Raw genomic sequence first — 25,553 nt, 5'->3', positions numbered from 1 at the left:
TTGTAGAGAGAATATTTTCCTCTATTTTCTCCTTGGCTGTGAAGAAAATGGTGCCTACTACCTTCTGTCTTTAGGTATATGCATATGGTCTTTGCATGCTTTGCAGCTAGAAGTAGCTTGTTAAATTGAATCTTAGAAATAAGCTTTTCTCATTTCCTCATCGGCTTTTCCATAAAAATGTTAGTGAAGTTGTGTATGTTGTTATGAAACAACGTATGAACTTGGGAAAACAAAGCAAGGTGACTCTTTCTGAAACTTCTTAAACTTTACCAAATTAGAATTATTGCATATGTAGTGTAAGTCTTTACTGCAGCAGCACAGATGAGCCATTTGTTCTCTACAGTTTAGCAGTGTCTTTATCAATATATTTTTAACTGTATAGATGTGAGAACAAGAATTCTAGTGTGTGTCAGCAGTTAAGTTGAAAGCCCTGCAGTATACAGACTGTGTTTGCCAATACTTGCTGAAATTCTGCTCTGTATCTCCATTGACAGCATCGTGCATTCAGAGTATGGATAAGTATTGCTGTGTAGATGTGTTTCTGACTGAAAATTTAGGGCTCCTAAGTAGCGTAACTTTTTGAATGCAGGATTCTTAGAATTTTGGTTATACGATCCTTTGGGCCTTAGTTCTACAAAACAGGATCAATCATAACATTTTTTAAACGAAGATTTATTTATTATTTAGTCTCTGTGGCAAGGACTGTCTTTAATAAGTTGTAGTGTCAGATGCAATGTTTATTTGGCAGTGGAGTGGCTATAGTAAGTAATAATAATACACACAGTGCAAACATGTCTTAAAAAATTTCTCTTGTAACTTTCTTTTCAGGTTAGCAGAGAAGGCATTCTCTCCCATGGGTTCTTATTCGTTTATTTGTTGTTGTTGGCTGTTTTTTAGATATATTATTGTTGCTTGCCTGGCAGAAGAAATGCTTTATGGGCACATAATAGTTTTATTTATGTGAATTAGGGATATGATAGCTTCACCACCACGTTTTTCTGTTAATTTTTTTTTTGTTCACACTATTGCTCTAGTACATTCCAAACTTCTTACATATGTTTTCCTTAATGGAGAAAGAAAATCAAATGTACATGTATTAAATCAGAGAAAATTGACTGGAAAATATCAGTTGCTACAGTAGTTACAAGTAATACTATGTTGTTGAAGCAGCAAAAGGTAAAAAATTATTCACAGTAACTGAAAATTATGTTCCATTATGAACTGCATGAAGTTATGCTTACATATAGCATTCCAAAAATGAGCCAATTATCTTTCTTCAAATGTACACCTGATTTTCAGTGCATATTTTTGCTAAGATGATAGTAAGTAATGCTTTACATGCTCCTTAAATATGGTTTCTTTTCATAAGAATTTTGAAATTAGTTTTAAAGGACGTTATTGTTTTTGGTCAGGTGCAAACAGGGTTATTCTAGCTTTATACTTTTGTTATGCAGAGCAGAATGCGACTGCAACAACAAACATCCTGTGTTCGAAGGGAATTAAATGTATGTATACAAGAAACACTTTTTATTATTATTATTTCTTTTTCTCATAGTTGTTATATACAGACATCGTTTTTATTTGCTGTTCTCTCTGAACATTTTAGCTCTCTGGGGAAATAAGGAATACAGTAAAACAGTACTTTCACTTTTTTAGAAGCCCAAGTCTGGGAGAAAAAGGGAAATAGTTGATTCTGCTGGCTTGATCAGCAAATCTATTTTTTCTATAATATTTTCTGATTTTCTGTAGACCTCTGGCCTAATGTACCCTTAGCTTTTTGATATGGAACATGCACAGAACATAGCACTGCAGTACAGAGGGGCCCTTTCTGTATCTGTTCCCTCAGCTTAAAAACAGGGGCTGTGAAGGGTTCAGGGGACAAGCACCATGCATCCAGTTCCAGATGTCTGGACCCTTTCAGTGAGAAGCATTAGCTTTCTTGTTCCAGGGGCACATAAGCAGGTAAGGATGGTTGTGTTTTACCTTGCTGAACAGTGCAGTCAAAGGGTACCTTCAGTTTTGCTTGTTTGGATGAATGCATATAGGTTTCTAGGGCAAATCTATGCATGTACAAGTTTTAACTTAGGATTCTGTGAGTATTCATGCTAGTTATATTTCATTCTGTTCAGCTTTGGGGAAATCCTATTTTGAATACAAAAGCAAGGTAAATGCCAGAAGAGAATATTTCTGTTGAAGTCCTTTACTTACTAGCAGTTCTACAGCACTATACAGTGGAGTTTTACACTTCTGCATTAATGAATGGCTAACTGGCAATTCTGTTTACAATAAACACATTTTAAATAATAAGCTTCCACTTACTAGCCATCACACTACAGTCATAGGCGTATGACTGCAGCTATTTTTTTTTTCCTCACATGGGATTTAGAAGAATAAGAAATAGCTGAGTGCCATCCATCTTCCCCTTTTCCAGTCCAGAAGTAGCACCTTGCAGAATGATTAGAAACCTTAAAAGCTGCTACTGTCTCAACTGAGACATTCCCCTAATTATGGTTCTCTGGATCCTTTGAGCCAAGAGAAACTCCCTTGTGCCTCCTCAATCCAGCCATCTGAAAAGCTGTTCTGCAGGAGAGAAATGACATAGCAAAGCTGGTGTTTAGTGATTTCACTGATAAAACTGTTTGGAATAGCTGCTTATGGTGATTGTAAATAGAAGATTCCTATATAATGACTATGTAGATCTACTACCTAAAGACCTAAGGAGGGACAATGGAAAAGATTTTCATTGAAAGCAATTTAAATTCTAAATTTCTTTCTAATATATTCCTTTCTAAAATATAATAAGGCAGGTTGTCCTAGTGCATACTATGTAAATAGTGCTAGCGACTAAAGATCTTACAGTTTGCCCATGATACAATGAGACCCCAAAGTTCCTGATTTTACAACACTTAAATAGCTGGAAGTCAAGGAGGTGCAATATTGCTTGGGAGTTTTCCTCCACCCAGGATGAAATTAAGCAGGTTACTTTGAGAGCTGTTTGAAAACATAACTTTAATTAATTAATAGGTAAGGGCACAAGACTTCTGATTAAGTTGAGTCTGTGAAAAAGGAAAAAAAAGATTAAAATGATTTTTTCTTCTGCAAAGAAAATTAATCAAGTCCTGGTTGCTTTTAATTGGTTTTACCCCTGCTGTCTTGCTCACTCTTACCTGATTTGCTAATTAGACTACATGCCATCAGACACTATCAAGTCTGCTTGCCCGCAGAGAGTGCCTGATGCTTTAGGCTGGAAGTTTCCAAAAACGGTCAGGGAGAGTGAAGCAAAATGAAAAGAATGAAGCAGAGGAGAAATCAATAAGCACAAAAAGGACGTAGATTTTCAAGCAGTTCAGATGCTGAGACAGGGCTGTAGATGTAATGTAATGTCTTATGAGCCTTCTTTACAACATAATGAATTTTCTTTTTCCTTCCACTATGTTCATTAATATTACTGACTTGGTTTTTATGGACCTAATTTGTGAAGGTGTTTTTACAAATTGATCCCCGTGGTTATTAAGCTCCTTGATGATTTTGAGAATGTCACTAGATGCTAATCTACATCCTTAAGCAGTTTGGAAAGTCACCACATAATCGTTTTCTTTAGGTTTGTGATCAGGTTTTGATCATCCAGTCTGAGAGAAAGAAAATTTGGGGTGCTTTGGATAAAGAACAGAACATGTGCAATTAGTGTGAGAGTAAATGGAAAAAGCAAAATCCATGAAATGATACAAAAATCCTTGAGCTCCCAAATCCCAAAGGCGTCCTCATTCATTACATCAGCTGTGGTGTGAAGTTGGATACATGCACAGATTCTTTGGAACATCAAAATAATTTCATTTCTAACATAAAAGTTTGTTTACCTGTACTAACGGAGAACTGGTTTAAAATTAACCTTATCCCTAGAAATCCTGCAGCAGTCTGTGGGCAGAGCAGCGAGTTGGGAGTAAAGAAGGCTGAGAGCTCTTTGTGCTGTGCTCCATGTTTGAGGGAGATGATTCGGCCAGCTTCTTTTCTTCTGGAGCTGAATTGTTTAAGCTGTTACTGAAGTCAGTGAGAACAAAGTATTCATACAGGTGCTCCCGTAAGATGGTAAACAATTATCATGTGGGATCAACAGATTGTGCTGTTGTGTATATTCTGTCTCAGAAAGTAGCTGACAGCACAGCTGTAGGGAAGAATATAGGAAGCATGAAAATGAATGGTTTCTTTTGAGAAATGTTCCAGCCTTCTGAAATTTGCTAACCAAAGAATTTCTAAGCTGGAGACAGTATCTTTCTGCTGAATGGCTTTTGATGGATTTGTAGTAGTTTTGATGGATTGAGTAGTTTTTCCAACTACTTTTTGTTTTGTTTTGTTTTGTTTTGAGTTCAGAATCCTTCCGTGTCTTTAATGCCATGGAATCACCACTGGCACTAGCATTTCTTCTAGAAAGGAAGGAAGAAGCAATGTAATGCTACACCTATCACAGGGGTGACCAGAGAAAGGAAGGTTTTGCCATGATTTTTGCCATGACACAGGTCGTTCATGTTCTGTTACTTCATAGCAGCACTAAGCTTGCCGCAGATTTCTCCTGCCTACAGTTTTTTCTTACATGGGTTCACTCTGCACATCCCCTCTATCCCACAATATAGCTGGTTATGAGTCAAGATATAATCTCCAGCAGCCTGATCTCCATGACAGCTACAGGAAAAAAAAAGATTCTGTGGAAGAAATGCTGGGCTTGATCACCTCCTAGACAAATGAAATTAAAACTTTATTGAAACTCCCTGCAAGGCAAGATTAAACTTTTTCTATTAAATTAAACTCCCTGGTCCAAGAAGTGGAAGACTCAAAACAGACACTGTATCAGTGGTCAGAGAAGATAATTATCCTTGCAGCAGTGAGAGAAAAATCATAGCAATAGAAAATTCTTACCCAAGAGGACAAAACTTTTCCTATTAGAAAATCTTTTAGTAGAGCCTCAGAGATTAGAAAAATCAAGTTCAAATACAGAATAAAGATGGTCATCTGTTCCTATGCACTGCTTTATTGAAACTGTACTGCGTGATACTTCACTACTTTAGCTCTCTCTTTTTCTTGTGGGTGGGAGAAGAATTGTGTATGTTCCTCTGTAACTTTTTAGAGGAAGGGCCAAAGTAAATATAAGGCATACAGTTTTAGTGTTCTATGTGCACAACGATATTCTTCCCATCTTTCATGTAATCTGGTTTCATGCTTGCGTTGCTGTTGTGGACAGTGCACACATACATTGGCGCTGAAGGTTATACACATAAGGAATATCAGAGGAATACTGTCAGTTCTTTCTATGCATCCATGCCTCCTACCTTTACTTTGGTCAAGCTGTCTTTCCCACAGGAGGCAATCCCTTTCAGATATGGTTTGAATATATTGATCCTTTGCCTTTTTGTACTAATTTTGTACTGACAGCTAGAGTGGGACTACCACACTGTTGGTGGCCTTTCAGTTCAACATTCTTCAACCTGTATTAACCTTTCTTATTGAGGAGGAACTTTTCTATTACTTAAGTTTCTTCTCTCTGCTGCTGACATCATCACGTCAGTTAGTGTCACTTGAACTGAAAGTATCTCTAATCAAGCCAGATTGTCAATTGCTTTCAGGTGTTTCATACTGCATTTCCATTATTGATCAGTCTGCAGACAGAATGATTGTCAGCTGTCTGTAAGAATCTCTGTTTAGGGGTGTTCTTTTTTTGTTTTTCCATTTTGCCTTCTCCCCACAATCTGTAACAAATAATTATCTTAGCACTGAGGTCTGGATAGGCAATTCAATTACCGTGGTTTAAAAAGTTATCATCTGTTAGCTAAGGCACATTAACTTTTATGTGTGCAGGTTTTTAATACTTAGCACTCTAGTTATTTTACCGTGCAGCTGATGGCTGGCAATTTGCTGGTTGTTCTGTCATTCTGGGTCATGTAGCTTAAAGCCGAGAAAGTACTTCTACAGCTGATTATTACGAACTAAATTTATGAAGGCTTTAGAACCCCAAGGAAAGAAGTAAGAATCAGGTATCTTGAAAATCAGTTTCTGCAGATCTTCCCCAACAAGCTGCTTTCTTATCCTATGAAATGTAAACTTGGCATATCAGAAAGGATATAACTCTGCAAAGACTTAGAAGGAAATAATATAACCGACCTATGGATTGCCTAAATGTTTTCTTTGAATCTAGAATTCCAGGGTTCTTTTAGGCACATCCATTTAGACTCAAATGGAAGTACAGTTCAGATCAAGCCTCAGGGATCTGCTAACTGTGACGTGGTCTGCCATGTGGATTAAACAATGTGAAGTAGTTGCAGTTGCTGTTTCTTTGGGTAGCCACTGGCCAAACTTAATGGTTGGTTATCATGAGAAAATGAGATAAAGGATAATTATGTGATTTCCAGGACAGACTGAGTTATGTAAAAAGGAAAAAAGGTGATCTTGGTACTAGTAATAAAGTGGAGATGTCTGCAAGACGCAGTTTTCCCTCCCAAAATAAATATTTCCAAGCAAGCCTAATAAAAATGAGTGAGAGCTGTGAAAGTGATGAGAGTACTGTAGAAATAACAAGGAGACTCTTGGCCTGTTTTTCTTGCATTTTCATTCTTTCACTTGCAAATCATAGGTGCTTGTGGTCTTCTCTGCATCTGGGGTTTGCGTAAGAACTGTCAAAAGAAAAAAATGCTTTATGTTAGGCTTAGTGCTAGAAGTACAACAGGCTTCCAGCAATGATGGCTGATCAGACTCATGCAAACACGATGAAAAGATCTCAGAGGAATTTTGTTTAGTTGTTTCCCATATGGGAATATCCTCTGCCACCAATTAAAAACAAACCAAGAGGATTCCGTTCAGTTTGTTCCAAACAGCTACTATATGTAATAAAGAGCAATTGCTCTTTTTTTTTTTTTTTAAATCATCCATCATAAGATGCATAATTAGCTCTGCTAGCAAATCTCAAAGGCTGTTTTTAAAAATCTGTGTAAAATTTTCCCAGAAGGAATTAATTTATCTGTATTTGTTCAATATGACTTTGTAGTTTAGGGCTGTTATTCCTATCTTTAAGAATAGAATATCTTCACATAGACTAGCCAGTCCTTCATGTAACAGAGGCACATGCTTTTGAACTTTTGGTTCCTTCATGTCTGTAACTGAAATATCCTCCTTCCATATCATTTATAAAAGACTACCTCAGTAATAGCTAAAATGATGATGGGCTGATTTTTTTTTACTTGAGATTTTTTTTCCACTAAGAATATATAGTATATCATAAAAATTGTTTGTACTTGTCCTCTTAGATGTCTGGTGTAACTCTTGTGCATTTTGCCTGTTTTCTTACCGGAATTTTGCACAGTACCTCTGAAATCTGTGCACAACAGAGATCTGTTATTTGCCTGTGCTGGAGGCTTTGTGTAGGCAATCCAGCTCATTCAGATTGGTTCAAGTAGCTCACCACAGCACCGTGCTGTGTCATGTAAACTAAGCCAGAGAGATGGATCCTGGACTGATCGTGTGGGCTGTCATCTGGGTAGCAAAGGGGTTTTGACCAGCACAGCAGAACTTGAATGGCCATCGATGGCGGCAGCTCATTCAAAAATAATTGCAGTGTGTAGAGTGGAGCCTGGGCTCTGTAGGATGCATGCCCATGTTTTTACAGAATACAGAAAGCTGTCACTGTGGACAGTTGGTTCAAGCAGCCTCAAGCAGTATATAGCCTTCAAGCAGTATGAATATACTGAAGCTGCATCTGGAAGGTGCAGTTAGGAAGACTTTCTCTTCTATCTAACAGTTTACATGCTATGGACTTGCAAAAAAAAAAACAACAACCAAACAAGTGAGCTTGATATTAAGTGTGTATTTCAGGGCAGTATTCATTGTCCTTCTGTCTGAGCCTGAAACATGATAAGTTTATTTAAAGAAAAAAATCAATCTGTGAGGATATTATCATTGTGAAAGATCTATGTGGTTCTGAGGTGGGTGTACATTGAAGGAAATACTCTTTTCTATCCTGCTGATATTTGTAGGAGTAAAAATAGTTGTTCTGTTTGTCCTTCACCACTTTACTGAGCCAAGGCTCCAGAGCCTCATTCACTTTGAATTCATGCTTAATGAAGCATAAGCTGTATTAATAGCTACTATTAAATCTAGATAGTGTAATAGAAATTTCAGCTCAATGCAGTGTCCAACAGTTGCTCAGGTAGCAACAACTGGCAAAGCCAAGTTTGAGATGCAGTCTGGGGATTTCAATTCAGTTCCTAATGACAGCGCCCATGAATCACTGCCCACATAAGCAGAAACTACTTTCAGGATAAGAAAACTTGTTTACAAGAGACAAAGGAGTTTTCAACAATAGTATCAGTGAAGTATAATGCTTTCAGAGTAGCACATTGTAGAATGTGGAAGAAAAAATTCCTCTAGCTTTAGAGGCCAGCTTACCAGGTTAGAACATCTAGGAGTATATTTTTATTAGTGAAAAAATGTCAGTACTCCAGGGTCTTCTGTTGCAGGAGAAAGCAATGTGGAAGCCTACAGAGATTTAATAATGAAAAAGGATCTGAGATGATCTGAGCAGGTCTTTCATGGTGGCAGACAGCACCATAAGCAAGCTGTGCAAAATATAGACTAGTGTGGGAAGCATTGCATGGAGATACCCAACCTGGCTTTCTACCCAAATCAGCTCAGGCACAGCAGCCCTGATCGGTGTAAATTCTGTGCTCTGCAAGCATACCTGCTCTACTTCTCAGCAAAGCGAGGAGTTAGTAGAGTTGCATTTATTTAGCAGCATGTCTGTATTTTTAAACCCAGTTGCCTTTGCATCAAGTTGTCAAGTTGGGGAGCTCCTTCACCTATGGCACCATTAATATAGGCAAAATGCTAATAGGTAATCAGAGTTGGAGGTACTTGCCTAGTCAGGCTAATGAGTGCTTTACGTTCTCATTCATCCTTTGTACCAAAAGATCCAAAATATTTTACAGAGTTAACAAATTGATATATAAAGTATATTACACAAGCAACACGTTTCATTTGTTTGGTTTCTTAGGTTTTGTAAGTCCAGGAGTCCAGTATCTTGTGTTAAAATATATATATATTATTATATATATATATTATATATATAATATATATATTATATATATTTTATATATATATATATATATATATATATATATATATATATAATGAATGCGATGACTTTCTGTACCTGTATGTAAATATGTAAATGTAAAGTGACCTCAAATATCACACAGTTCTTCAATGTTGCAATCACCTGTACTATTTGTACCAATTAGCTCTCTTGCTCTGAATAATGTACTCCAACTGCAGATAGTCCCACGTTGAACATACAATTGCTTCCCATGACTATGCATATGAGAAAAACCTAGTTACTTGAACATTGCAGGTGACTACTGTATACTAAATAACTGCATTTTTAATTGTAGAAAACTTCTGTTGTAACTTCATATAGACCAAAATTAGTACAAAAGAAGACAGCATTTTTTATTTTTAATACTGTGGTATTTCTTGTTTCCACAAGTGCCTGAGAGAGTATATTTGCCCGTACAGAATTCTACTTTTTAAACTATTATTCTTACTAAAATTTGCTTTAATAGTCATGCTCAGCATCAAAGCAAGTCCAGCTCTCTTTCCTCAGCTTTCCAGTCATTTATTCCTTCTTCCTCTTAAATGCTTCCACTTTTATTTTGTTTCTTCCTTTAATTGCTCCCTCATCAATCTCCATAGTAGTCATATACTCACCAGTGTTCTCTCTTGATGAAGAGGTTTGGATGAAGAGTTTGTTAGATTTGGTTGCTGATCTTGAACGTTCCTCCACAGTTCATGCTGCTTCAAGTATTGAGATGACAGTGCTGAGGCTGCCTCAGTGTTTATTCTGTATGTTTTCCTCTAATATTAGTAGTGTTTTCAAGAAAGAACAAGTAGTCTGTATGTGCATGTCTGGTGTCATCTGTCTGTTAGATAATTGTTTTCTGAGGCAGCTGTTGAAGGAAGGCTCACATTTTTGGATGAGACAAGTGCATGAACCTGTTTTATAGAGGGTGATTATTCAGAGTCTTGTGAAACCCAAACCACATAGACGTGCAACAACATGCAATCCTCTTCAGCACAGCTAAGTAGATATGTTTCAAAATCCTAGCCAACTTCTTTCTGTCACCCTTGAATGAGGTCGGTATTTAGGATGAATTTTCCCCATGGTAGTTACATCACTCAGAGGGAGAGATTTGCAGAACAGTACAATAAAATGTCTTGACTTGACAAAAGTCAGCAAACAAAATAACTTCTATGTAGTCCAGACTTTCAGTAGCAGAAATAATATTAATGCTTCTTTTAATAGACTTTCATTGTGGCTAAATGCCCCATCTTTGCCTCGGCATTTACCTGAGTAGCGGAGAACTAATATTCTGCATCAATGCTCTGTTCTATGAATTAGATCTCTCATTAGTATCCTAAAAGGGATTGAAACCAGTTATTCACGACAAATGGCATTTATTTATTGTGAAAAGAAATCTAAAAATGGCTGTGTTGCCATTAAACTGGAGAAGCAGGTGGAATAGGGGCTTTTAACTCAACTCATGGTAATTTCAGGAATTTCTATGCTGCATTCTCACCCTCCAGTCTCTCACCAACTGTATGCTTATTGCCATCTCATAAACACATGTATAATGGGCATGCAGTGATGATAGCTGACAGTTTTACTCTTTGATGAAAGCTCTTGTTCTTATGTTTTAACTGTCTCTGGAAGTATTGTAGGACTTACTAAAATCATCATATTCAACTATTCACTGGAATAATGAGACCTTGTCTGCAAGGAGAATCACCTTGTCAGAATAAATGCTTGTGTGTTAGGATTTAGACTTTACTTTCATAATGTGCTACAAGAAGAGGCTATGAGAAATGTGCATTTCAGAACTCTTGTTTTCTGCCTGCATCTCACAGCTTGTTACCCTGCTTGATTTTGTCATACCGGGAGATATATTCCCCATGCAGATAGTATTCTTTTGCAAGTCTTACTTTTGTAAAACCAGAACCTCTAGTATCTATTGCAGAATTTAGGATCCTAAGGTAAATTAAGATACATAATATAGTACAAAATATTTCTAGTTTGTTATGTTATTGGGGTAGTTTGTTGTGCCTCTGTATATGATACATATAGCACTTGCTGCTATCTTTAAGTTGCACTTGATCGTGGGACTACAGCCAGTTTCCAGTTTCACATTTTTAGAGCATGGTAGAGGACTGATGTCCTAACCTCTAATGACAGATAGTCATTCAGCAATGTCATGGTTTGTCAGGAAACAATGTTTTCCTAATATTTATTTTGGAATAATGGATTGGATTGTCTTTATCTGGACCACCCAATACTTGTCTTGTTTTCTTTGAATTGCTGCAATTTTATTGCAGATTGATTAGATCTAAACTCAGAACTTTGGGAAAGCCTATCTTGAATTACAGTAAGAGTTTCATTGCTAGAAAGAAAACGTCTGGTCAACATGAGCAGTGATTAATGTATTTTTTTTAGGTGATTGCATAGTAGATCTGTATTTTGCATTAAGACTTGATTATTACTCTGATTGAAACTAATGTGCAATACATTTTTTTTTATCCCCTCCCTTTTTATAATCTGATGATAGAAAAAATGTATAAAAATATTGCTTTTAAGATGAGAGTAAGGGAATGATGGGTGATAATTGCTCTCTAGGGAAGGAAGGAAAATTAGTTTTTAAAAGCTATTATTTTTTTCTATTATGAAAACAAGCCCTGGAGCTTAGCAAGTTGATGATGGACCCAGCCTTTCTTAGGTAGAGCAGTCAGAACAGCAACTCCTAAGTAATATCTCAGACCCTCAGGAAGTTTTATTATTAAAAAATAAAAATGACATATATTTAATCGCGTGTTGTGCTAAAAGGAATAATCTTTGAGGAGAGTGGGAAAGATTATGGAAATGTATCTTCTTGACTCTCCTTAGGTTAAGAGGAAATGGAACTTTATACCAAAGCTAAGTTAGGAATTAGCGTATGAGGGTTTTATGAAGCCTTGGCTACTGTAAAGCTTGATAGCTGTGAAGATTAAATTCAGGACCTGTAGACCTTAAAAAGTAGATGTAAATACTGCTTAAATTAAGGAGAGAGACAATCAATAAGTAGATCCCTTGTAAACAATTACCAGCCCAGAATTAGAGCAAATTAGGTTGGAAGTGGCCTCTGTAGGTTGTGTGGTGCAGCCTGTGCTCCATAAACGGAGATTCCCCAGCCCCTCTGTGCCCATATTTGACCAACTTCATTGTGAATATCTGTCTAATTCAATTTCCCTGGCTACATCTTTCACCTGTTGCCTCTTGTCCATGACGAAACAGGATTAGGCTCACTGTCTCTTGTGTGTAGGATATAGGCAACGTTTTCCCTGAGAGATTTTTTCCAAAGCTGCAGCCAGCTGATGCACGCTGTTGCACTCAGATCAGGGTTGCTATGTCTGGTGCTGCTGTCAGCACTTGTTCTGGTCAGCATGACCCAGCTAAGAGTGGAAGCTCTGATTTAGTGGCCCAGGTTATGCTTTTGCCTTTTGCTGAGAGCTCAAAGGTGAGTCTCGGACTCTTCTGAAAATTCAGCAGAGCTGACATCTTCGATTTCTGACATTGAGTTCCTAATTGTGAGCTGATAATTAAACGTATGTGTCGACATACATATCTCATGTTAATAACTAGATTCAGCCTGAGGGGCTAACAGAGAGGAGCTGTAGGCAGAGCACGGACAAAAGGAAATCAAGTTAATTCCTACGTGTGGTCAGCTCACGTATTACCGATGTGAATGCAATTCATAGACAGATGACTCAAAGTGAAAAGTTATTTGAATGTTTTGAAACTGTTGAGTCTTCTGATGCATGCCATGTTATTCTTCAGGAACATGCAAAATTGCTGACGGACAGACCAGATATTTAACCTCTGCTGCCAGAAGTGTGAGTGTTCAAGGGTTATTGTTCAGGAAATGAGAAAATACCAATCATTGGTGAAATAAAGATTACAGAACATGATTTTTTATGTGAAATTCTAAAATTATATTTATTGGCCAATTCACAGAAAGTGCCGTAGTGACCACAAAACTGAATCTAGTTTTATACATGTACAGACGTACAGGCCAAGTTTTAAAATAACAGATCTATTTCCATTATGCATTTAGTAAATCATATGGAAAATATCAGGATATCAAAAAATCGCAAATGCATAAAAAAACTGCAAAGTGATGTGTTTTTTAATTAAATTTATCACAATGCCATGGGTGGAGTGGAGAAAGGAGGATTGCACACAACTTATTTTCACTATACTTAAAGTTAACTTTCATGTACTTTGTGTCAAAATTTACTGTACATTTTCATAAAGACAAGGGTTTTCTTAAAAAAAGCAGATTTTTTGTCCAAAAATCATTTTCAGCTCATATTAATATTTTTCATTGCATATAATCATGAAAATCATCATCCTGCATAAATTGTATATATTCACACCTTCATAAATGCATTTAGTATCTGCAACAAGACATTTCAAGACGTGGTTTATGATTGTTTCACATATACAGTAGGATATTTTATATAATGAATCTCTCTCCTGGATGAAGAGACTGCAGTTCTGAGACATACTTAAGAGGTCACAACCATAGAGTATGTGTTTATTTGAATCCCATCAGACATATATATTTTTTTAATTATTAATAGAGGTGGCCACAATTACACAGAAATTGGACCATTCACTAGGAAACAATCCCAAGGTACAAAAGCCATACTGCCAACTGTGGTTACTGCTCCTCAACAAGAACTAATGTACCGGCATGGAAGCAACTCTGGGGAATGATGAACTGCATGGGAAAAGTTCTGTGTTTTTTCAGTCGGATGAAGTATAAGTTTTACTGTCAAATACAAGATTGAATTGTTCCAGCCAATTAGAGCTCAGAGCTGTCACACTGAGTATGATGAGATTATTTCTCAGCTCTTCAGAGTCCTACACTCTAAATAACATCTAAGCTATAACTGTATGGCTACCTCTTAACTAGAAACAATCCAGAAATATTTGAGGTGATCCTTGCTCTCACATGTTAAGTCATGCTTTAGAGTTCCTTGCTCAGGAAGTCCTGTTCTTTTTAGTCTCTGTTTGTGTTGTAACCTCACCTTACAAGACTTATCTCCCCACCTCATCTATTAGACTTGACTTAATCATTTATTAAATTAATCATTCTTCATTCTATGAATGGTTTTGGAAGGGTGATCAGAGAACAGATGGGCAGCTACAGTAATACATTTTTGTTTCAGAAAACGGAAAGCTATTACTGCTAACTTTTCTCACCCACTGTATTAGGCAGTGTGAAGTAATCTCTGTTTGATTATGTGATGGCAATTTGTCATTTCCTATAATATCAGCTGTGCAGTGCTTTATGGCACTTCTATAGGTACAGAGATGCTCTGGTGGAAGTCAGTATTAGAAGGCTTTGTGTGCCTGCTCCCCCTTTTATGCTGATTCTTTCAAACAGCGAACAAGGGAGGTACTCAGGTCTTAGTGAAATGATGAAGCAGGAATCTCCACAGCCTTTAAGTACAAAGACTTCAGTTTTTTCATCTTTCAGATACAACAGGAGGGGTAGAAGAAGGAATTATATTAAGTAAATGTGCCAAGCTATTTACATCCTTTACTGGCTTGCTGGGTAAACAGGCTTCTGAGACAGAGAAAATAGTTTTGCTTGGAACATGCAGGAAATCTAACCATTTAATCACTGTGCTAGAGCCCATATATACATTGAGAATCTAAAACATGATATTAGGCACTGCAGCACTTAGTGAGGTTGGCACAATTCTATTCCACTGCAACAGTTAGCATGTGTAAAGAAATCTGGTTGTAGAAAGTAGGCGGTGCCTTCTACCAATAAGAGCTGATGAGAAATATCTTGTATTAATCTGCCTTAATATATTGGTAATGGTTACTAAGGGTATAACTGAGACTAATGAGATAAAAATGGCAAAAAGAGTTGCTTAAATTTATTATCAGGAAAAGCTTTTTTCTAGTGGTGAATTCTAATGGACTCCCATAATTCTACTGGATTCCCAAGGGAAGGAGTAGAAGCCCCAAGCTTAGACAAATTTAAGTAAGCTGAGACATCCCACTTTCCTCCCCTAATACTAGAAAATATGTGCTAGGGAACAATTGTGTATTGTTAGCCTGATAAACCTACTGCTTTTTCTTTACATCCAATTTCTATGTTTTTATTTCTAAGATTTAATTAGCCAGCACTAATTCCTATACTGAAATTTTGATGAGATAATTATCAGCAGGAACATGAACCCTAGTGTCTTACTGTGCAAGAAATGACCCAGTGCCACAGTTACACTTGTGATGACTGTGTGTACAGAACTGCTGTTGACCATGGTCAAGCATTTATTTGAGATTCTAGTGGTGCTGTATTTACAACAGAATATAAATAACATATTTTGAGATGTTGTTTATAGAGAATGTAACAATAAATATGTCAGTGTTTGATTCTGAGAATTGGGATAATAGCTTCAGTTCTCAGAGTTGGCTGGGGATTATTGTTATCTCTGAAACTTTTTTTTTTGTCTTTTCAAAGACAGGGTTCCTAACTATGTGTATATTTAGGGAATTGGATTGTGAAATAAGTTTAAAGATCTTTGCAACATGGACCACAATCTTTGTTGGATGTTCCTAGTTCCTTCTTCAATCTATAGAGTATGTTGGTTGCACAAACTCTCTAACACTCACTAACACAGTCTATGTGCCAAAAGTTCTTTTTCTTCCTTCCAGCTTGTGTGGTTACTGTAATTGAATCACAGTGACAAAATGCTTTGTCCCAAATTACCATGCCCTTTTCTTAAGCATAGAGCATTTCCTACATAATGTGGCACATGGTGGTAAGACTTGACTTCACTTGTCATGGCCTTGCTCCCTTCCCAGCTCTGCTGGAGGTACTGGAACTAATGAGGCAGCTACAGGCAGTGGCTACCATGCTATGTGACTTAAGCTTTAGTTCATTACTGCAACAACCACATCCAAGCTGAGAACGATGAAGTGACACACAGATTAACAAACACACACAATCTCCCTTACTCAAGCTTTTAGTTCCTCCCCAGTTTCTAGAAGATTACATTCCAGCTTTTCTTCACATCAACTGGAAACCGTGACTGTTTCTGTCCATTTTTCATGGGTTATTCTCTTGCCTTTGTTCACTCTTCCTTAATCAATAATGCAGTTTTCTATAAAAACTGACTGTAATTAATCCAACTCGCATTCCAAAAAACATGCCCAGTTAAAACAACTGTTTACCTCCTCATGTGTATATATGCACTGACTAGCAGACTGTAGACAAGGATGTGTTGCAAATTTCAGTACTGATTTGAAATATCATAATGGTAACAGACTTGGTCAGGGTTACCTGGTCAAGTCACTTGTATCCATTTATATATTTAGAGGAAAAATAAACAGGGAAAAAAAAGGTAGTTTTAACTATTTGTATTTTTTTTTTCTTTGAACTTTATATTTAAATAATCCACAGGAAGTGAAGGAACTTTATATCCAGCAAAGAAATTAAACTCTGAAAATGCAAAAGTGTATGCAGAATTATAGAAAAGAAATTGGTAGGGCAGCAGAAAGGCTTTTACTCTCATGAAATTTCTGGGTTTCTATAGTATAAGATTGTAATGCTATTATAAAGCTTTCGTTCATCATTTGGAGACTGTTTTTCTTTGCCTTATGCATCCTGTGTGTGAACGTTTCATCAAACAATGTACTCAGCTGTGAAAAAGATTCTTTTGATTCCTTGCACTCAACACAGGCACAAATAATGACAATATATGGCCTTGTAGCTTCTACAGCTGATGAAATGCCGGATTTCCACTTGAGTTACAGAACTGAAAATATTGGTAATGTTTCAAACTATTGTGACTGTTTCCTCCTTCCTTTCCTTTCTTTCCTTAGCAATAACTAAGGAAATTAGTCTAAAGTTCTTGACTGTAACCATTGACATTCATCTTGCCTATCTAGGGTGCTCCACAATGGTGATCTGTAAGTAGTGCTGGAACAGAATTATTGAATGGTAAGATCAGCAAGCCCTTTGACAGTGCTTTTTGTAGGGCTCACAGTGCTCAGCAGAGAATGTCAACATCATTATTCCTATTTAAAAACAGTGAAATGGAAACTAACAATTGAACCACTGTCAATGCCCACTCAAAAGACAGCAAAAAATGCCTCTTGGGAAACAGGGCACCTGATCTGGTGACATTATTTTCATTTCTGGGAATGAAGTTATGAACATGGCTTCATTTTCTTGTGCTAACCTTCCATCATGTTGGTGTTGCAATTTGCTATTAGACACAAGTATATGAAATAAAAGTCTATGTTCCTCTTCCCCCTTTTTCTTTTGCTCAGTTCCAGCTTTGCACATTTATGTTTTACAAATATCTGTTCTTTAGGAAAAAAAAAAAAAATAATCCCCAGCTCATTTACCCCCCCCCCCCCCCAAAAAAAAAAGAAACAAGAACATCAAAATCCCTGATGCTAAAGCAATACTGATAACAATACACTTTAATTCATCTGCTGGGTCATCTGAGATTTGTGTTATCTCCTTTGCTGTAAAGCTGACCACATTAAGAGGTTTCTTAGTTTAGCCTAAGGAGGCAGAGATGTAGTGCTATTATAGAATTGTTGATACTAGCTGAAACATGTGGTATATCACATTTATATAGCAGACTGTTATATACATAAGTATTGTTAAAGGCGCATTTATTTTTGTTGTATTTTTAATATATATGTATAAATTCTCTCTTCTCAGATTTGCATGACTGATGTCTCTGAACAGCCTGAGGCAGATATTAAGGAAAAATGAGCAGCTACAGTGAACGTCCAGGGGTGCACTAACCACAAGCCTTACTGTCAGAAGTGAGTGACACAACAAGCTGTGGCTAATACACAACCCTTTCTGCCCTTCTCTCAATAATTTTACTTTCTTGTTCAGTAATTTGTATCAGACTTCATTGTTTTTTTTGTCTGTGATTTCTAATATGCCAGCAGTTGAATAGCACCTGACAGAGATCCTAAAAAGCTCGGAATTAATTAGCCTGATGTAGGGGCTCTGACTCTACAGACTCTATGTTCCAGCAGTTCCAAATATTCTCTGAGCAGCTGCAGATGTGCAGCTTGAATCTACACAGCATCACAGAAAACTCTAGATACAACAAGAGTTGTATTTCCCATCTAGATATTGTATATTTATATCCATACATTAAATGAGAAATACCAGTGTGCTTCTCAGTTTGACAACTGTCAATATGTGTCAGAACTTCTACTTGTTTTTTTTCTAATGCTGGGATTTCATCCAGAACCAGAAGACAGACATCTAAGTAAGTATATTTAAAATCCCTTTGTGCAAGCTATGTCACCTTCATTTTCTGCCAAATGAGCTGTTCTCTGTCTTACTGTTGCTGTAAACCTCTCTGGACCTTTTTAACAGTGGTGTAGAAATACTACAGCATATATACATCCAGGAAAAAACTACACTGCAGCAAGGTAAAATATTTGCTAAAATAAATATAGAAATAAGAATTAAATCAACTTGTTATTCATGGTTGAGATGTTAATTGCCATAGTATTATTTGGCTCCGTTGCCTCCAAAGAGATTCTTGAATATTGTTTATATGAAAATTGTATCATGCTAAGAAAATTTTGTCATTTTCAGCAAGCGTACAAAAACTTGTAGTGCTGTACTGTTATGGCTATACTTAATTCACAATGCTGATTATATTAAGGGAAGAAGAGACTTTTCCCAAGTCCTAGAGATGTTTTATTACTTTATTTCTTTTCCCTCCCTAAATAATTAAGTATTCTCATCCTTTTCCATACATCCTTAATTTGGTGTAATAATTTATATTCCAGAGTACAGAAGCAGCTTCTTCAGGACATCCCCTCAGACTTTCTTCTGTCGCCTGAGTGATACCTTTCCTTTGTCTGCCAAGGATGGATGATGGCAGAATTCATCAGCGTGTAGCACGTGCCAACACCAGAAATTGCATCAGAGGCAGAATCATCTCCCAGCCGACTTCACTCCTCACCAGGTAAATGCATTACTTGTCTGAGGGAATGAGACAGCTGAGTGAGGCACAATTATATGCAGGGTTCAGAATAGTTGCCAAAGTAACATGAGGGCTGCTTCTGGGATTGTCCTCTGACCAGGCCTTCACCTGGAGTTGCTACTGTCCTATGGCACTGTTTTTCAGCTTAGTGTCAAGCAGGAACAGCTTCTGTAAATGGGGACTGATGGATGGTGCATGTTCACAGCAAGTCCAGCACCAGAAAGGGAAACACACTGCACTTTCACAGTGGCCCTTGGTGAAGGAGGTCCTTTACAGTTAAAAGCAGTAGAGCCACTACTTCCTTTTTCAGTGAACAAATAGTCCAGCAGAAACATATTTTATTATTTTAATTACCATTAAAGATGTCTCGAGCCCTGCATGTCTATTTCTAATTTGAAATAGTAGTAGATTTTGAGATTGATCTTGAAAATTGAGCCTGTTTCGTTCTCTTTGCAGAGATAGATAGATAAAATAACCATGGATCAGGTGGAAGTGAAAAAGAAATGAGAGCCAGTGATCACAAAACTCAACTTAGGCAGCTATACTAATGCATGTAACAGTGTATTGGTGTCTTAAATTTGCATTTGCAGCTTTTCCCAGCCTTCGATTAGAATTTCAACACTTCAAGAGCATTCATTGGTATCATTTTACATCTCTGTAGTCACAGATTCTGGCTGTTGTATTACAGGTATGGATTCAGAGTTGGTTTTTGGATGTGCTTGCTTATTGTTACTATAAGAAAGCCACCGTTTTTGTGCCTTGATAGCTCTTCAAAACTTGCAACTGGACTTAGGATAAACAGTACATCTGCAGTTGACATTCCAGAGTTTGCAGCATAAACACATTTTTTGGAGATAAAAGGTGAGATTTATTTGGCTTTTGATGGGTAGGGGAGAGGGCAGAAGGGGTGCCTGTGTGTGCATGTGATGTTCTGGTTTAGTTTTAAGCAACTAGTTTACAATAAAAAAAAAGTCATGGTGGGGAAGCTATTTAAAGTAATTCAAACATTTTTATATTTGTGTTATTCTAGTACTAGGTTATTGCTTATAAAGTCACTGTTGTGAAAGAAATACAAATATTTTAACTGTAAGGTCAAACTTGTGAAGTAGCTCTTTCTTACTAATGTTTTCTGCTCCTCTTTCTGAATGAAAAATGCTGCATAACCCACCGCCATGCTTACTCTAAACTATGTACAGTGATACACTTGAGTTTTCTGAGTATTTTGTTGCAAACCAAATTTATCTGATACCCATTCCTGCATTAATTTGCTTATGTCTAAAAAGGTAAGTTTATTTACAGTAGAGAAAATACCTCATATTGGCTTTTTGTGTAATGTACCAGCATGACCTGAATAGATTTGCTTCCAGTAACAAAAAGATAAAAATCCATTAGCTGGACAGACACAAGCATATAAAACAATGAAAGACTATTTATAATATTGCTGTTTTCAGCTTGCTTTAACATTTGCATTGATAACAATGATAATAATCAGGAAAAACAGAGACATTAAAAGCAATCTAAATAAAGTCCAGTTTTAAATATGAAATTAAAAGTAGATATTTAAATATCAAATTTCCTTTCATTTGCAGAGAAATGTGCTGATAACAAATATCATGAAGGCCCTGCTTCATGTCACTAATAAAAGTAGTAACTCTAGGGAATGATCTAAGGTATTAGGATGTAGTAACATGATTTTTTTGTGTGTGCAGGTTAGGCTCTCTATAAATAGATGCTGTAGCCCATTTTATATGATCTTTATTCCTGCAGATAAATTTTATGTATCTAGGCTCAATTCTTCACATGCTCTTTTAATTCCTATGAGAGTCTAGAACAAAAATAAACAACAAAAATGAGCACGAAAATCTCTAATTTTAAAATATATTCAGGTTTTTTTCATTTACTTTCTCATGACTAAACTGCACTGTCCAGTTGTGGTCAATCTTTTCCTACAGCTATTAGATGGATGCAGAAATTGATTTAAATTGATTTAACAAGTCCATCACCAACTAGAAACCCAACAATACATTCTCTAAATTCCAAGACCTGCAGGAGCTGCTGCTGCTAATGGTGTATGTGAGTACCCTCAAGATCTCTCAGGTTACTCTTTGCAGGATGAGTTATCATACATAGGTGCTCAGGAACATCCTAGTAAGTCAAAACCAACTGCTTGTTTCTTTGGGAGAGAGAAGAGGACATAGCTCATTTCAAATAGCAAATTACAAAAGTCAGTGATAAAATAGTAAACAAAAGGAACTATTTTAGGAGAAAAGCAGAAAAGCCACTAGGCAGCATTCACTTCCATGCCATTTTGGTTTTTATGCAGTAGAACAGTTATCCTAGCAAGTAACTGCTGCATTACTTGGTATGCAGAACATTTGAAGATAGATTATTAAGGAAAGGGGACAGAAAACACACCACAAAGACTTACCAACACATTGTACGTAGCTTTTTTTTTAACAGTGTATAAGAAAAATATGCTGTGTTACCATAACTAAAATACTCTCTCAACCTCTTACGAGTTTTTTTCAACTTCTTTTGGTTCCAGGTAGGTTTTAGTTATCCTAGTTCTATTTTATAAAACCTTTTCTTAACAATAATGGCTTCAGGAAGAAGAAATAAGGGAGAATTATGAGCCCAACAGTGGGCTGACAGTTGTGTTGTCACTTTCTTTTGTGTCACTCAGGGTGGGGTAACGGCATACTTTTCTATAGAATAAAGCCAGACAGGAATTGCAGCTGGCACTCAGCAAAGCAGAGGGGAACATTTTCCTCATTAAAAAATCGTTGTTTGAATCCCAACTGTACATATCTGTGGTATAATGAAGTCGCTTATTTTCCACTATTTCAGTAAGGTACTGCAGCAAGCTAACGATTTTACAGGACGGTTAAAGCATCGATTTGCTGCAAATTGTTCAATCCATAACTAATGAGTAGCTGTACAGGTTTTCAGTATATCAATTCAAACAGAATTTTCTGTTTGTATAAGATCATTTCATTTGTGGACATAGAATGATATTTTTTTTTCCCCCAGTAACCTTCAGCATTCACTTTCTTCAGCTTCTATGCATGGGTTGGATAAAATCCTTCTCTTCATGGTTCAGACAGCATTCTTGTAAAATACACTGTCTATTTCTACACAGGCATACATGCATCCCAAATATATTTCCTTGTAGAAGATAACATCCAAGAAGGCAGGAAGAGACAATGAATGGAATTTAGTCTCTGTCACCTGTAGCACTAAAACTCTCCTAATTTGAAGTGGGATTATATTATGTTACACCTGTAAATGTGTGAAGCCAAAGGGCAGCAACTGTGTTTGTAATTTGGACCCACACAGGTAGTTCTTCATAACAAGCTGAAATCTCTCCTGTATGGAAAAAATAGCAAAGAGAAAAAACCTCTGTGGACTGAGTGACAACACTTTTGTCACAGACTTCTGTTACAGAAAGAGGAAATTGAACCCTATGCTTGCTAACAGATTAAGTTCTAGATTACTTCAGAACTGGCAATGCCAGTATGATTGTACCATGTGTTCTCCAGCCTTTGTAGGAAAAGGGTGAGTTCTATCATTATCAATTACTACAACAAGATCATTTTAGGCAAAACAGTTACAGGCAAGCAGTTCAAATCCTGTCAAAGAATTCATAGACTGAGAAAACATTGTATTGGTGGTTGCAAAAGGAGCAATGTGGCTCAAAGGCTGTTAGTATGGGAGTGCTGAATCATCCCACTCCAACTGCTCTTGCCTGGTGAGATTCTGCTTGCCTCTCTTTTGGACAGTCACTTCCTCCTCATCCTCCTCATCCTCCTCCTCTTCACTTTCATCCGATTCAGCACTGGTCGTATCTTCCTCCTCATCATCTTCCTCTTCACTCTCCTCTTCTACCCGATGAGGCTTTTCATATTTCTACAGAAGATTCAAAGAAATGAGAGGCTGACAATAGAAGGTAAGTCCCTTCTTGCTAGGCAGTGGCTATGAAAACATGAACCCTTATTGCACATCATTTGAAAATGCTAACATGCAGGAAAAAATTTGCTTTTCATCATTATGTGATTATTAAATATACTACAGTTCAGTAGCAAATATAACAAGAATGGAATATTAATAAGTGATAGCTTTGTTTTTTCAGTCAAGCTGACAAAATTTAACCCCTCAATGCCAGTTTATCTGAATTGCTGATCATTTCCCCTCCCTTAAGAGTTTTAATATTTACAAAGTAACTACTTCATCTTAGGTGCCTGGAGTGCAAACACGAATGGAAGAAGTTATGTTGCACCCAAGAGTGCTGCACCATATATTTAATATTTTTTTTTATTGTCAGAAATAACTGCTAAGTTTTCAATTATATATTATCATGGTGTGCAGATCTCAAAATTAAGCAGCAGTCCTGACCGACTGTACATACAACTGTTCTGCCAAGCCTTATTAAATGTACACAAAAAGAGGCTTTAAACTTGCAGCTAAGAACCTACCAGCCCCGACAATAACTCCTGGTATTAACACAATACACTACTATGTTTCAGTAACTCACCTCCATGGGGTTGACAGTAATAGTCAGAGCAGAATCGTCCCAATCCATTTCATTTTCCTTACTGCTTTCATTGTCTGTAGAGCTGTGCTGCTGGGCTGTCCGAATTCTATGGACTCCCACGGCTATGATGAAAACGAGTACACTCACACAGATCACAATTACGACTGTGGCCACACTTGGAACAACTGAAACAAAAAGTGGAAAAGGCAACACGTTTATAGCTACAGACCAAGCTGCCTACAAAACACTGAACACGTCTATTTTTCACTCCTTGGTACCTATTTCTCTGCCACCTGTCTGGGACTGCAGAGTTGGTGAAGTGCCCACCTTCCAGGGCAGAGTGTATACAATAAGAAGTATTGCAGATCTTAACTAAAAAGTTACTATGCCTAACGTTCGTGATTTAATTCACTTCATTACAGAAGAAAAGCAATCAACCAGTTCAGAATCAATTAGTTTCAAAACAAACGTTTCTGCATTTTCATCTTACCTGTGTGTTGTCTCCTTCTGACTACAGGTAAATGAAGCTTTAACATCAGCTGTGAGAAAAATATATCTATCTCCACACTTGTATTTTAGAAGGTTTCAAACACTCATACTGGGATTTCCATTGTCAAGAAATAATACAAAGCATTGCTGCTCTATTGCCTGTGTTACAGTCTTTCTTAAAGACTCCTGAGGATTCAAGACATTTTTCCTCACTGTTCTATTGCACTCTGAGAAGCCTCTATCTCCAGCTAGTCACAGAAAGACATCTCCACACTGCTCTTATGTTATCACCTCCATAGTGGTACAGATTAGTGGAAATGTAATTTTGCTACCTAGGTACTGAAGTTCCAGGAGCTACAGTAGTTCTGTACCCCATTTTGCTGCCTTGCCTGTAAGACTGGAACTCTGAAATCAGAACAAGATGAAAGAAGAAAAGAAAGGAGCACTTTGCAATAGTTGGTTTTGCAATAGCAATTAAAAAAAAAAATAAAAAAAACCCCAACCCAAACAGTATCATAACACTCTAGAATTACCTATGCTTATTCAGCTTTGTTCTTTACATACTTGCTTACCACTCAGTAAAAAGAATTCAGAATCCAGCTTTCAGACAGATAGCTATGTCCTGAGTTTAGCTTTACTGAAAAGGCTTCTTTGGCTATACATTTTAACTTACACAGCTCAAATGTTTAGTTCAAATTCTGGATTTAATAAATACTAATGCCCTCTGTGCATCACTAGGAACAAATCTCTGCAGAGAGCTCCAGACTGAGGCCTGGACAGCAGCCAGCAGCACTGCCAGATTATTTCTTGAAAAATATTACAAAAATATTTCATTTTGCCTAGGAAAGGATAGGCAGAAACAGACATGCCATAGTAATGCAGATGTAAAACAACAATATCCTTCACACTATTCAGTACTATAAACAAGATGCCCTGTTGACTAGATTGAACCAGAGTACTTAGCCTTTAATGTAGACTTTAAAAAGAATACCAGTTTTTAGAACTAAGTACATCATCAGAAAGAGAAAACAGTGTAACAGCTTTCTGTCATAAAGGTGCCATGATCAATGTCAGGTTTCACAAGATATAACTATGGAAAATTTCAAGACTTCATTTGTTGATTAGGCTGAATCATAAAGGACATAACCAACATAACAATCATTTTGAGAAGTCACTGTAAAGGCATCACATACCTGAGCTGTGAACAGTACTTTTGCTTTCCTCTGGATGGCGGACTGACTGGAGAAAGTGTGGCTGTACTATCACATGGTTTACATGGTCCATATAGTTGGAGTTGGTGCTGTGCAGAATATTAACCTGGCACAAGAGAAGAGATCAGATATTCTATCAGATATTCTTCTGTATTCTGTTTGCTGGCCCCATATACTATATTGTATTAAGAAGTTCATCAGAA

General features: G+C 36.9%; 2 protein-coding genes across 5 annotated transcripts in view; both read right to left on the bottom strand.

Moving 5' to 3' along the window:
- PXYLP1 (2-phosphoxylose phosphatase 1) overlaps positions 1–25,553 on the bottom strand; it is an 858,650-nt gene that overhangs the window by 481,355 nt on the left and 351,742 nt on the right. The gene's annotated exons all lie outside the window — the stretch shown is intronic.
- Positions 18,581–25,553, bottom strand: part of CLSTN2 (calsyntenin 2) — a 302,983-nt gene continuing 296,010 nt past the window's right edge. For all 3 annotated transcript variants that reach the window (XM_052687062.1, XM_052687063.1, XM_052687064.1), the window contains 3 exons: positions 25,333–25,456; positions 23,651–23,835; positions 18,581–23,025 (listed from right to left, as the gene is read on the bottom strand). In XM_052687062.1, the coding sequence (XP_052543022.1) occupies positions 22,822–23,025; positions 23,651–23,835; positions 25,333–25,456 (513 nt within the window). In that variant the 3' untranslated portion in view covers positions 18,581–22,821. The remainder of the gene's footprint in view (positions 23,026–23,650; positions 23,836–25,332; positions 25,457–25,553) is intronic.

The sequence above is a fragment of the Tympanuchus pallidicinctus genome, unplaced genomic scaffold (genome assembly GCF_026119805.1).
Source record: "Tympanuchus pallidicinctus isolate F22 unplaced genomic scaffold, pur_lepc_1.0 scaffold22, whole genome shotgun sequence".
NCBI classification, from domain to species: domain Eukaryota; kingdom Metazoa; phylum Chordata; class Aves; order Galliformes; family Phasianidae; genus Tympanuchus; species Tympanuchus pallidicinctus.
This window is presented reverse-complemented; position numbering and strand designations above follow the sequence as displayed.